This window comes from Cuculus canorus, chromosome 4 (genome assembly GCF_017976375.1).
Source record: "Cuculus canorus isolate bCucCan1 chromosome 4, bCucCan1.pri, whole genome shotgun sequence".
Lineage (NCBI taxonomy): Eukaryota > Metazoa > Chordata > Aves > Cuculiformes > Cuculidae > Cuculus > Cuculus canorus.
Window position 1 is genome coordinate 73,727,876 of NC_071404.1, and position 13,921 is coordinate 73,741,796.

Sequence of the window (13,921 nt, forward strand, 5' to 3'; positions counted from 1 at the left end):
TAAACTAATGCTGCCCACCAACTCTCCCAAGACAATACCAAGAGACTTGCAGAGAGCTGAAAGTTAAGTGTGTGAGCAGACAATACGAATGCAGCTGGCACAACGAGGCATATGTTAACTTGTCAATTTTTTATTATGAATGTTAGTTATTTCTACATGGTATGCACAGACCTGCTCATCTGAAACTGAATTTCCATTAATGTCTGAAGATGGACTTATTCTGTCACAAGGAAGGTTATCATCAGACACATCAGTATTGTAACCACTACCAGTTGGAGAATCTGAAGAGTTATTCGATGCAAGAAATCTGCCTCTCTCTGTATCTCTTGATTTACCCATGACTCCAAATGTATTATACAATACTGCTCCGGACTGTCTTCCTCCTGTAAAAGCACACACAACAGAACTATAAATGTCTGCTGCGCATAAGCACCTATAAGTTATGTCCCAAAGAAACGATCTGCACATGATGTTGGTTAAAGAAGATGCATGACCATTGTGCACAACAATTTATTACTACAATTTTTATACAGCAATTTAACAGCTAGTTGGGGAGTTTCTGACACTTTGTCCCAAGCAGATGAAGAATACTCACATGAAGACTGTTTTTAAACAGGACTCCCTGAAAAGAATAACTTGGATGACAGAAAATACATATATACTGGTGTTTTTTTCTCTTCGAACCTAGCTTTCCCCTCCCAAAGCAAAATTCTAGCCCTGTATGCAGACACTTACTGCAGGTATGATAACAAGGTCAGGATTTAAGTTCAGAAACTGCTGAAACCAGCTTATATGGAATTAATTCATACACTATTCTAAGTGTTATTAATTAATAAAATTTCCTTTACTGCATAATCTATGTAATATAATTTATTCACAATAGACGTATACTATCTAGTATCACCTATATTCAGCAATTTCTAATCAAATCGCTAAACTGGAAGACCTAAAAACAGAATTATCAGTTTAATAAACCAAAGTCATATAAAGCCCATTTAAACTTTACCTTTTATAGTTAAATTTTCAATTCCGCACTCAAACATTATCCAACCCCACTTCTCTTGACTTGGACCAATACGAGTCACATCTGGAACAGCTTGTTGATCTGTTTCATCCACAAAAGCAAACTCATCTAACTCTTCCAGAGTGAAAAGAACTTTCGATTTCCCAAAAGGAATAGCTGTTATGGCACAAGTTCCAATATCTGTGAAAACAAACATATTTACCACTTTGTTACAAAACAAAAGAAACTTTGCATCTTCAAAAAGCTCTCTGAAGTTTACAATGATTTGAGAGTGTTGTCCCTTCGGCATTCCTCAAAAGAAAGAAAATAGAATTGAAGCATAAGCAAGAAAAAAAGCAGCACAGAAAGAAGAGAAAAACCTTGCTCCTGGTATGTTAATATGGGCTCAGTAGTTTTTAAGTTGGGAAAAAACAAGACCCAAACAACACAAAGCCAAAGCTTTGAGATATTCCCAATCCCAGCAAATCTGCTGCCTTCATCTATTTGTAGACTCATGGTTCCGGAGATGGGTACAAAAAAGCTCTTTGGATTTTTATCTGAATCTGGCAACTGGCCTGAAATTACTTTACCAAATTAAAAAAATCCTACTAAACACTTAAGACTTAATAACAACAAAAGACAGTGATACCAACAGTGCTCGTGGAAAATATGTTTTAGTAGAAACACAGTATTCACTACAGCATACTTAAAGGATATTTAGAAATAAAGTTCTAATTTTAATTCAAAGACTGCTTGCTGGCTGGAAGCACGTCTATGTCTGTGCTGGGAAGATGTAAAGCACTAAGTCTCACTGATTCCTTAGAAAATACAGATTCAAGCAGTTTTTAATTCATTATGATCTTTGCTGTCCAAGATCCAGGAGGGTTCAATGGCAATCAAGTGATTTCTTTGATGTTAGGATGTAGCTTACATATAAATCCTTTCTTCTAGTGACATTTCTGAAGGAACATTTTAAATAATTTTATACCTATTGCCTATTAACTCGCACAGAGAGCTAAATGTCAAATATCTGAGGAAAAGAACTGTACTCAGACAATTTATATTCCCTTCCAGTCCTCGCTCTCTGCCCCTAACTTATAACTGCAGTCACTTTTGAAGTATGCAAGGAATGCTAAATCCTTAGAAAGATGTTTCTCAAACCTTTTAAATAGAAGATGATGAGTTTTCTTGGTTAGAATTCAAAAATTAATCGGCCTTCTTTAATCAAAGAGTCATAGAATGGTTTGGGTTGGAAGGGACCTTAAAGATAATCCAGTCCCAACTCCCCTGCCATGGGCAGGGACACCTCCCACCGGATCAAGCTGCTCAAAGCCCCATCCAACCTGGCCTTGAACACCTCCAATGCGTTGCAGCACACCCAATATCTGCAGCATACACAACACAGGACACTGCTGCAAAGATTCTACCCATAATTAAGTAAAAACAGAGTTAAGCTTTTTAATATTCTCTTCTTACTGTTGTTTCCCTCTCACTTCATTTGCTCACCCATCTTTGCACAGCAATGACTCTTTTAGGGTTTTTTAGTCTGTTGGGTGGTTTTTACTCATACTTTCTTTACAGAGCTCTTCCTCATGCCCTAAAGTTTCCTGTTCTTTAAGGGACGGAGTAAAACATGGCATTAACTGGGACAGATTTTGTCAACACTGAATCAGTTCTAACCAGAACCGCCTCTACTTTCAGTTATCTTTTCCAAGTTAGCTTTTCCAGGATCAGGAGTTATAGCAGTTGAATTTAATTCACAGCCTCGTGAAGCAATTTCCTCAATACAAACAAGAAGACACAATTGGGTGAATCTCATTTGCAGTTTTATAGTTAAAAATCTACAGCTTGTAGATTTGTGAGCACAATAGGCACATTATACCTATATTGAAATTGCGAGAAGTCACCAACAAAGGAAATAAGTGTAATTAATTCCCTATATCAATGACAAAAAAGGGAGTTGAAGAGAGATCAGCTGGGAGAAAGGGAGCTCAGGCCTGAAATTTTACCAGTGCATGTCAATATTTACAATGCAACCCATCTGCCACACAAATTGCTTAGAATTTCAGCTTGATAGTTTTCACTCTGCCTACACTAAAATCCAGCACTTTAGTAGAATCACAGAAAATTATTCAGAGAAACTATCCTAAACTTCTTCCCATGGTATCTGCAAAACCTTCAGGTTCCAATGTTTTTTTATCTGTGTTGATAACACCACAACCAAAGTACAAGATCCAAGCCAACTATAGCCACTTGCTTCTATGAAAACTGATGTTTCCACAATTTAAAAAAAAAAAAAAAAGCTTACCTGTTGTGTCAAGGCCTCTAAGTTGTCCATGAACGCGATGGATGTTCAATTTAGCAGCAATTTCTTTCCCTTTTTCTGCTCCAGCATTGGATCTCAGTGAGCCAGAAGACTGGGGTTGCATTTTACTGGTTTGGATGTAACGATCAAACGTGACAGAATTCCTCCCGGTTTCTGCGTTGTTTGAGGTCTCCTCAACTATACCTCTTGGAATAGAAGGGAGGAAAAAAAATTAAGCAAATGCCAGGTAGATGCATCTCATTTGATGGGGCTTTTTGAAATATTTTAAATGATGCTGGCACAGCAGAAGTAAAAAGAATTCATTGTAAGACAGAAGACATATGCTTTGGTAGAAAAGCAGTGTACAAATTAATTTTATAATACATGATATATAAGCAAGAAAGTCAAAATTAAGTTTCCAAAATTATTCCAGAACTGTTTCTCCACTTCTTAAAGAACCTGCAATTCTATCCTCAATCAGATATTGATTTATAAAACACAGATGACACGTTTCATTGCTTAACTCAGTGATGGTAACTTGTTCAAATACTCTTCAGAACTGCACAAAATTAGCATCACTGCACACGTTTTCACTAACTTAGCAAGGAAGAGCCACAAAGAGTGATGTGTGTTATTCTTACCGATTCATACGAACTTGTGTAGCGATTCTATCAAAACACAAAGCTACTAATGAAACATGAGTCACGGTTTTGCCAGAAGAAACCCCTGGGGATTCATCCACAGATGCTTGTAGTAAACACAGGTTCACCTGCACGTGAAATTCCACCAGAAAGTAAAGAAATTTAGAAACACATTTTCCATTATGTACAGGTTTCTGATATAATCTTGTCTCATACTTCTCAGGAAAATGAAAAAAACAAAAGATAAACCCATCACATCTAGAAGATATAAAAAAATTTAATCATTATTACTTATTAATTAATAATTATTGAGACATGGCAGTCAGTTATCCCTACACTGGTTGTTATTCAAGTCAAGTCAAGTCTACCATAATAAAACTGCACATAATAAAACAGGCTATCGTGTTCAGAACATTAATTATCTAGCACAGATACAGAGCTTCCTTTAAGCTTCTGGAGAACTAACGGGGATGCAAAATGAGTTTAGTTAGTGACGCCCACGTCTACTAGTAAGCTAAACAAAAAGTTGTTACCTTTGGTACAGTAACGTTGGCCTGAAGACCTTTAATTGTCACATTATCTTGCTTAAGTGAGAGACTGGTCTGTGCTGGTCCCTGGTTTGTTGTTCCTGTAGTGGTAGCGTCTATTTTTGTTCCTCTAATATCCTGCTTCGAAGATAACTTGGAGGAGAGAAAAAGTAATTTATTCTCATTGAAACTGAGAGCTGCTAAGCTAAAGAGCAACAGGACAGTTGATTAGCATTGACGAAGCAAGAGATTCTGACTTCATTTAAAGCACAACACCACGATTTCTAGAATACTTACAGATACAACAGGTCTAGATACGTAAGGGTAGTAATGCCATTTTATAATAAACTTTCTAACGACCAGGTTTCAGCTAAAAGTTTGATTTCTACATATATAAATTATATAGAAAAACTTATTATGAAGTAAATAATTAGTGTCTGTTACACTGTGAAGTCTAAGAAATAATAAAATATAGATATAGACATTAACATGGACAGAAAGAACTCCTAATTCTGTAGAACTACCACACAACGCTTTTCAAGCTAAATTAATTTTTGAAGGCATCAGATAAACTGCAAAAAACCCACGTGCACAGCCGAGTCTGAACTTCCCTTGCCCTCACGGAGATGTCTGTACTACTATTAAATATTAAATGATGTATTGCTGATATGAAAATAATACATAAGAATGACAGTTATAATAATTCCTAAGAACAGAATATATGATCTCATGCAAATTATCGCAGCTACTGACTAGACTGTCAAAATTAGAAAAAAATCACTTCCATCCTTTAAGAGATTTCTAGTCACCGAAAGACAGGATGCAACAGGTGATTATAAAAATGCACGCACATTAGCCACAAGATAAAAATAAATATGTATTCCAAATTACTATAATTATTTAGCTACTAGAACACTCAATTAAATTTAAACTTTTTCTATGTAAAATATAGAAAATAATATTCTTTCAAATCTTGGTGCATTTCTCTTGTTCCCTTTCTTACATTTTCCGAGAAGCTTGTTTTGCTGTTCTGTACAGCGTCTCGAAGAACTTTGCAGTGCAGATCATCAACGATTGCTGCTGGGTGTCGAGAGCTGGCACAATGCACCATTGCTTCTATGTACCTGTGAGAGGAAACAAGGACACAACAGACCGGTCAAACTTCCACTTTCACATTACACACCATTAATAATGTTAAAATATCACTGCAGAGCGAAAAATTAAGCACTGACAGACATAATGGGCACTTCCCAGCTTAGCACAACATTCTCTTAGCTTCTTCACAGGAAACACAGAATTACACTCACTGGGTACAGGACCTGCTGTTCCATTAGTCACATTATTTATTTCTTTTAATTAAACCTTTGCTGAACAAAGCAGCTTTGATTTTAGACGATTTTTAGCACAATCAGTTATCACTGCAGCAATATGAGCAAAACGAATTACCTATCCAGTGCCTCTGCTACAAGAGGAGTCAGAACTACATCTACAGTTCCTTTGACTTCCACTATCGCCGTTGTCCGTGTCTGGAAGACAGGGTGATCCAACGTCCATTCTTCTGTTATTGTTTCATCATCCGTATTTTCTGCAGACTTCTTGTCCAAAGGAGTATAAGGTGTACTAAACAAACACATATTAATAATCTAGATTTGTAAAAGAAATACAGAAGTATCTTGCTATCATTTTAATTCTTAATAAACTGCATATAATGGCAGGTTTCTTCTACTGCATAGCTTGGAAAGCATACAAATACAATTCCAGGGCAAGGACTGAGATTCAAGTTCAGCTTTTGGCAATGCAATGGACACTTGCAACAAGCACATCCCAAATTAATTTAAATTTGGTTGCAATTTGTAATCCTGAAAATGTGAGAATGAAATAATGTAACGCTTTCACAGTGTACTTTCTTTTTCACCAAACTCAAATACTTAATAATAGAATAGTCTGTTCTAAAATAGATCTGTACTGAAAACTACTGCTACAGATGAGATTTCGGGAGAGCCAGAATATTTAACAAGAGCATCAGGAAAATCCTGCTCTTAAAAATATGCTAATAATGCGATGCAGTATTCAACTCACTTAGATGTTGATCCTGTAAGCTGCATGCCTCTGTCCAGTAACGAATTAGCTGTGAGACCTTGTTTAACAATCTAAGATAAGAATGCAAAGAAATTTATTACATTCCTTTCATATATTAAAAAAAATACCCAAGGAACCTTCAAATAAAGATTCTTCTCACAGTTTTTCTCCTAAAAGCATCCCTCATATGCAGATTCTCCAATACCATATACAGAAATTCCTTGGTTTACCTTTTAAAATTACTTGATTATGAAGCTAGATAGTGACTAATTGCTTTAAAAAAGACTTCATATACTAACCTACGAAAGGCTTGCTTGAACACAAAGCTTTTGCTGCAAAGTGATACCAAATTAAATTCCAGAGCTCAGACACCTATTTTCCATCAAGCCATTCCCACTATTTTTCATGTCTGTCATTTCAGCTCTTTCCTTAAGCCTGTATGCTCATTTACGAAAACCATTTGCTAAATCTCAATTTTACTTGGAAAAAAAGCATTTACAGCCTAGATTATACTTTATCAGTAGTAAACGTATCGCTGCTGAAGTTCTGTGTAACAGGCATCTCAAACAAAACTCACATAAACATCTTTCAGTTGCGTATCATTCAACAGGCAGCATTTTTAAGCTCAATAACGACAATTCAGAACACAGACTGTATCCACAGAATTCTAGTGCCGTCTTTTCTTTTCCACAGCCTCCCAGCCACACAGCTCATATGTGAACTCAGAAATCCAACATATTCCTTAACTCAAAGCAAAGAAGTTTCAAGTTTCTCATGGCTTTATTTACATGACAGGTGTACTAAGTAATTTTAACACGGTTTGAATTCTTATGCCTTTCTCTACTCCTCCTTCCTCCATCTTCCATACCTTAAAAGTTGGGACAGAAAGTTGCTCAAAAGATGACGAACTTTCTTCACTCGTCGGTGTGTCAAGATCTAAAGGACGATGTAATGAGGATTTGGAAGTTCTTTTGTTAGTTGGATGCTTTACTGACCAGTTGATCACCTGGAATTGTGTAAGATAATTTTGGTAACATGCCATTATAGGCTGCTGGGAAGTTATTTGCTCACTTTCCACAGTCTTCTCAGATTCCATGACATACATGTTCTCAACATGCTCATCATCTCCTCCCAGAGCAGAAACAAATGAAGCCTGTGAAGGATGAGTCTTAATTGGCAACGTTTTAACATCCTGACTGATTTCGCCATGGATTGTGCTTGTTAAGGGCCCTTCTACACTATGGTAAATAGACCCTCTACTATATTCAATTTTCTGAGCTTGTTTTTTTCTCTTCTTCCTCCCTGGATAGGTTCCTGGACCTTCATCACTACTAATTGGCTCAAACTCTTCTGCTGCAGAAAAATAAGCTTCGCTATCAGCCATTGACATGCTGGAATCCATTGAGCGGTACTGGTGAAACGAGTTCGAATCTGCAGATGGAGTATATGGAAAAGAACCAAAGCTCCTCCGCTGCTTTGGGGAGTCCAAGACGTTCTCATCACTGCGAGACACATCGCTGCTGAACTGCACACCAACTGGAACAGGTTGTTTGTCTCCGTAGAAGGCTGCCGTGAGGCTTTTGGTGCTCCCAAGCCGGGTGGAGCACACGGACGCCTGCCGCTTCAGTGGAGACCTCATGGGAGACTGACCAACAGGCCTTTCCTGGTTGCCAGGAGATGCTGGGCCGCCCTCTGCACCCTCAACTGCAACACTGGAAACAAACCCTAAAGGTTAATTTGCTTATTTTACTATTAACGCATCTCATTTTACATTATAGAAGCTGTCAAATGCTTCAGTGATCCCATTACTTTCTATTAGCATAGCAATTATTTTCATAACGCTGATTACATACTAAATATCTGCCACTTGTCTACATATAGAGGATGTAAAACCAAACATTCACAGCAAGTGCTGTTGTTTTACATGCTGGATTTTATACCAGATCAGGTAATTAACCCCTATGAGGCATCCAAATTTGCATTCAAACTCAGTAACACATTTCTGCAGCACCATTAGAAATTAATCAACACTTCATAAATTGCAAAGTATAAGGGTTTTTCTTGTCATAACATGTTTAAGAGCGGAATTATACTTCCATCTGGACAGATAATACTAACCTTCCATGACCATCTTCCCTTTTTGCACCAGACAAGAACTCCTTCTGTCCCAAGTGCTCCTCAGTAGTTGACGATGGGCTGTCCTTCTCACCTGCAAGCAAGGGGAGCGCAGCACTAGAACTGCTCGTTTCCTCTGAAGACGATGACGAGCTATGGGAGCGCAATGGCACTTGTAGACTTAGATGCTGTGCTTTTCTTTCTGTTTCTATACCCATAGATCTGCAATCCCAATCTTTTCGCTTTACACCATTTGCTTTACCTAGGATCAGAAACAGGAAAGAAAAACTGAACATCAGCTAACACAATTGCAATGGTCTCTTCCCCACCCACTGAAATAAAACCCCTTATTTAATAAAAGCTTTAGTTTTGAAAAGTATACACATATTAGCCTATTGAACTAACAAAAAATGAGTTAGATCATTGCAGCAAAACATCAGATTGCCTTCGTAAACTGCTTTCTAGATGAAGATGAAGAGATGCAAGTCAAATTCTTGTTTTTACTCAGAAAAAGAGTTGCACCTCAATATAAAAATTCAACATATTAAAGTTTGCTCTTAACTTTAAAGCTATTGCCTGCTCTTAGAAGGACCCATGCCACTACAAGACCTCTTGCACAAGAGTACTACTTATTAACCAGAATTGGAAAGACTATAATTACTAATGGGCAGTTAAGAAATTATACTTTGGGCAAAACAGAATAAAACTGCAGTACAACGTATTCTCACCATCTAGAATTTTAGGAATTTCCTTAGTAATTATCCATTCTCCTGGCTGCAGTAAGGACTGTCCATAAAACATATCAGATTCTGCACTTGTACTTGAGAAAGCAGAGCTGCTTGAAGGTGTCAGTTCCTCAAGTTTGAAAAAATCTAATCCTGTTAGCGTGCCACCAAAGAATCGACAGCCACCAAGACAGCCACACTTGTTCTTGCTTCTCTTGTTCCTCAAATTGTCATCAGGCCACAAAAACCACAGCCTACAGAAAGGCAGAAAAACAGAAAACAAAACCATGATCACATCAGCCTTGGTATATTTAAAGTCAATGAAAATGAGATTAAAATATATTCTTCCGTTATATGTGAGCTCCTATTTCACCTGGCTTTAAATGAGAGATTTGTACCTGAAGCACAGACATAACATGAAGTATTAGCTCAAGAAAGGAGAAAATCACAAATGGACGGGCAGCGCTCAGGCACAGATTATGTCCTCCTGCCTCAATACACGCTAACAGAAACAACCCTTTCTCTCCGCATGGAGGCACGTGCTGCAAATACACTCCACGCTGGTTTTATGTTGCTTATGCCAGAGACAACTGCTCTTTGGGGAGACAAAAATCACAGTTACACCAGGCATCTTGTTCACACCTTGCTTGGGACTCTTTTAGAGCCTTTTTTGAGTCCAGCCTGAGAACAAAGGACAAATTGGATGTCCTTCTCTTTCTGATCTACGTTTCAGGAGATAAGGGAGGGAAAAGTGAAAAGTTTTGCCAAAAATAATAGAGCACATTCAAATATAGTTAAGCATTCAACACACGTTGAAAAATTATAAGAGGATTACAAGAAATTGTAATCCAAATAAGCAAAAAAAAAAGCCTCAAAAGGAAAACACAAGCCTCCATGTTTAGATGAAATGTATTAACTTACAACCCTCCCCTCCCAGTTTCAAACCCATCATATCTCTTACCTCTTTGTTCGGTTATCATGCGTTTCTAAGAACTGCCTCTGCACTTCATGTTTAGAAGGATGATCCGCAGCTAAAGCGATGTCCGCAGTGATAAGCCCCAAGTTGACAGAGCCAGCTTCCAGCCAATACGCCCTCCTTAATATTGGCTGAAGACCAGTTCTACAATTGTTCACCTGCTCAACATATTGTCTCAGCTGAAAGTCTTGAATAGCAGCACTTACACCTTCTCCAACAGACTGGTTGTGGAGATTGCAGTTGGCAATACGTATAGCACCCATCTGAAAACAGGATTTAAAACATAAACTCTGATTAGTCACGAGTGAAACAAAGGGAGTGCAGCCTTAAACCAGTTAATGCACCACCTAGCACATTCCAGAAAGATCTCAGTAAACTCTTCTCTCCAGAAAAGAGAACCAGTCTTACATGCAAGCACGTGCACTCATACACACACACAAAAAAAAGGAGCTTAGAAATTAGTTTCAGCCGTTTTTTAAATAAGGAAAAAGAAATCTCTACTGAGGAGTCTCCTTTTGTAAAGGGATCAAAAAAGAAAGGCCAACTGCAGACAAGTTTAGTAGTGAACATTTAAAAAAATTCAATTATTAAATTCTTCACTAAGAAGTCCATTAACTAAAACCCAAGCAATCTGAAACTTTCAAAATCAGATGTATGATTTGATATGACGTTTAGTTCTATGTCCTTAGACTAAATCATCAGTTATATTCTGTGACCTCAAAGCTGTATTAACTCTACAATTAAAAAACACCTCAGTGAGACAATCATGTTAAACGCTGCAAACCTCAAGAAATTCCATATCCTAAACCTTAACCGAGATCCACCTGAACTATATTACAGCAGCCCTTATACGATTACACTCTATTTCTTGTATTGTCATAATTCCAGTCGTTTTGTCGAATCTCTGCCCCTCTCCTATGAAAAGCACGGTACCAGAATGACTCAATCCTCGTGAAAGAGGAACCATAAGTTCTTGCTTTACCTCGGCTCTTAGCTGTGGAATCTGCCCATACAGTACTGATCATCCCCACCACTGGTGTGTGCTAAGAAAAGATGACAACAGCCCCGCCACACATGGTTAGTCTTAAAACTTCTAATAATCTGCACACATTTGACAAATGTTTCCTGCACAGTTTGAGTCCTTTCCTAAAAGTCACCATGAAGTATGTGAATTTTCAGATTGAGTTTTCAAACTTTTCACAGGGAAATAGAAGGAATGCTAAAAAAAGAATCCAGCATCGAAGAGCTACCCACAAGGTTAATATGAAGTTATTGCTCCTGATCTCTGTCACGGACTATAAAGGAGCACTAGAAACTTAAAGAGGGCCTACAGGAAAGCTGGGGAGGGGCTCTTTATCAGCGAGGGCAAGGATAGGATGAGGGGGAACAGTTTTAAGCTGAAAGAGGGGAGAGTGAGATGAGACATTATGAAGAGATTTGTTACTGTGAAGGTGGTGAGGCACTGGCCCAGGTTGCCCAGAAAAGTGGAAGCCCCATCCCTGGAGATGTTCAAAGTCAGCTCAGATGAGGCTTTGAGAAACCTGGTAAGGTGGGCGGTGTCCCTGCCCACAGCAAGGGGGCGGAACTGGATGATCTTTAAGGTCCCTCCCAACTCAAATCATTCTATGATTCAGTCAGGCAGTGGCACTAACACTCCTCCCATCTCCACCAAAGATACATCGTAATTCAAACAGCTGTATGGCAGAAGACAAGCATGAGTTATCAAGCACTGATGTGTACGCAATCCATATCAATTATTTCCAGTTGCTGAGTTACTAACTTATGGCACAAGTTCTTATTAGCTGTCAGGTACAGACACCAGGATTTATACTCCCCAGAGTTTTCTTAATTCTTTCACACGAATCCTGCAGCTTCCACTCTAACTTTGGCATACACACACTCCTTACCATTTTCCAAGATCATTAATGGAATTACTAAGCAGATGCCAAGATGGCCTACTCCTGGCCCACTCCATGCCAACCTTTCAACCCTTAAAGTTCCAGAAATTCTGCTTAGTCTATCACGTGTGAGCAAGCAATAAATTCAGGTAGCTGTTCTATCAAAAAATACAAAGAACTCCATTGCCCAAGAAGTACTTTATTTGCTCGGAAGAGAAATATTTTTACCTTTATATTGGTGGCACAGCCGTGTTCTACCACATACAGATCTGCTCCATCCATGGATAAGCGCGTCATGGTATACTTTAAGTCATCAGATGTTGGGCACGGCCCAGGGACACAGTTCATCTGAAGAAAAAGTTAAAAAACAACAAAAAAAGGAGATTTAAACATACAAGTTTTATTTTAATTTCTGCTTATCTTTTTATTTATGTTCTCTTTAACAGAGGCCTAAAACTAGAGCAGTAAAATGTTGCTTATTCTACATTAATAATATGAGATAGAGTGTTTCTATGCTGAGGTTCATTTTCACCACTGCATGTTTTAATTCTTCTGTCCAGCAATGTCAGGGAACCCAGCCGACTCTCCTGGCTTCCACCAGCAAAAAGCAAATCAAGTCTTCTAACAGAGAACATCACAAAAACCGAAAGAAAACAAGGAGGATGTCAAGAAGTGAAACACAGGATTAATGCTTAAAACACGGCAAGTCTCCTTCAGTCTTCAAGTGACCGTGGCAGTGGATTCCAAGAGACAAGCACCAAAAGCAGAATCGACAATGACACGGTGGTTAAGGAAGAGTCCCATGTTTTAAAGAAAATATATATTAAAAGGTACATGGAAGCTATAAGGTGACAGCCAAAGCCTCTCACCAAAGCATTGTTTCATAAACAGAGGATAATGGGTGAAAAAGTACTACAGCAATGAGCACAAGCAGAAGTACGATCTCTGGCTCTTACGGGACACTGGAGTACACACACCCTTTGGTTTTTAACTGTCCCAGCAGAGGTAAGAAATTAGGCACAGCTTCTGCGGACATCGTTTCTCAAAATAATTCAGAGCACAAAACCATTGTTTATATCCATAGGAAAGTCCAGAGAGAATTGCTTTTCTTTCTAAAACATAATTAGCTAAAACAGGCCAAAGGGAACAATCCATCTGACTCCATATTCTCTGTGTCTCAGTAACTTTAAGGCTGTATTTTTAACCTGTTCTGAAGAACGTGTGCAAATATAGCACACGATCAAGATAGGTGTAAAGTTACCTTAGAGTCACAAAAACGACGATCAATTCCATGCTGGCATATGATTACAGATTTAGGCCTTTCCAGTTCAAACTCCCGGCACACCACATGAAATACAAAGGTCTGTCCCCATTCCAGAAGACACGCAAGCTGTAAGCAAATGATAACACACTGTACAATGGTAGGTACGCAAAATGAGCTTTGGGTATGTGATGCAGTACTGAGAGACCTTAAGCAAAGGTTAGGAGATGGGCAGAAGACCCCACCAAACACTCTGGCTGCATTACCTTGTTTACACATCATTTCATGTTACTCAGATTCAGAACTGATATTTATGTGTGCACCACCACATGCAAGCGTCTGTAGCTTTACACGGGAAACACTGGGACACTAAACACTTTCCTAAATTATT

General features: G+C 38.4%; 1 protein-coding gene across 9 annotated transcripts in view; it reads right to left on the reverse strand.

The window, feature by feature from the left end:
- Positions 1 to 13,921, reverse strand: part of BLTP1 (bridge-like lipid transfer protein family member 1) — a 123,201-nt gene that overhangs the window by 61,669 nt on the left and 47,611 nt on the right. For all 9 annotated transcript variants that reach the window (XM_054064923.1, XM_054064924.1, XM_054064930.1 and 6 more), the window contains exons 23-36: positions 13,531 to 13,659; positions 12,498 to 12,617; positions 10,357 to 10,634; positions 9,399 to 9,649; positions 8,674 to 8,932; positions 7,424 to 8,267; positions 6,556 to 6,626; positions 5,923 to 6,096; positions 5,480 to 5,600; positions 4,483 to 4,629; positions 3,950 to 4,077; positions 3,312 to 3,514; positions 1,007 to 1,204; positions 172 to 383 (exon numbers count right to left, since the gene is read on the reverse strand). In XM_054064923.1, coding sequence (XP_053920898.1) covers positions 172 to 383; positions 1,007 to 1,204; positions 3,312 to 3,514; positions 3,950 to 4,077; positions 4,483 to 4,629; positions 5,480 to 5,600; positions 5,923 to 6,096; positions 6,556 to 6,626; positions 7,424 to 8,267; positions 8,674 to 8,932; positions 9,399 to 9,649; positions 10,357 to 10,634; positions 12,498 to 12,617; positions 13,531 to 13,659 — 3,135 coding nt within the window. The remainder of the gene's footprint in view (positions 1 to 171; positions 384 to 1,006; positions 1,205 to 3,311; positions 3,515 to 3,949; positions 4,078 to 4,482; positions 4,630 to 5,479; positions 5,601 to 5,922; positions 6,097 to 6,555; positions 6,627 to 7,423; positions 8,268 to 8,673; positions 8,933 to 9,398; positions 9,650 to 10,356; positions 10,635 to 12,497; positions 12,618 to 13,530; positions 13,660 to 13,921) is intronic.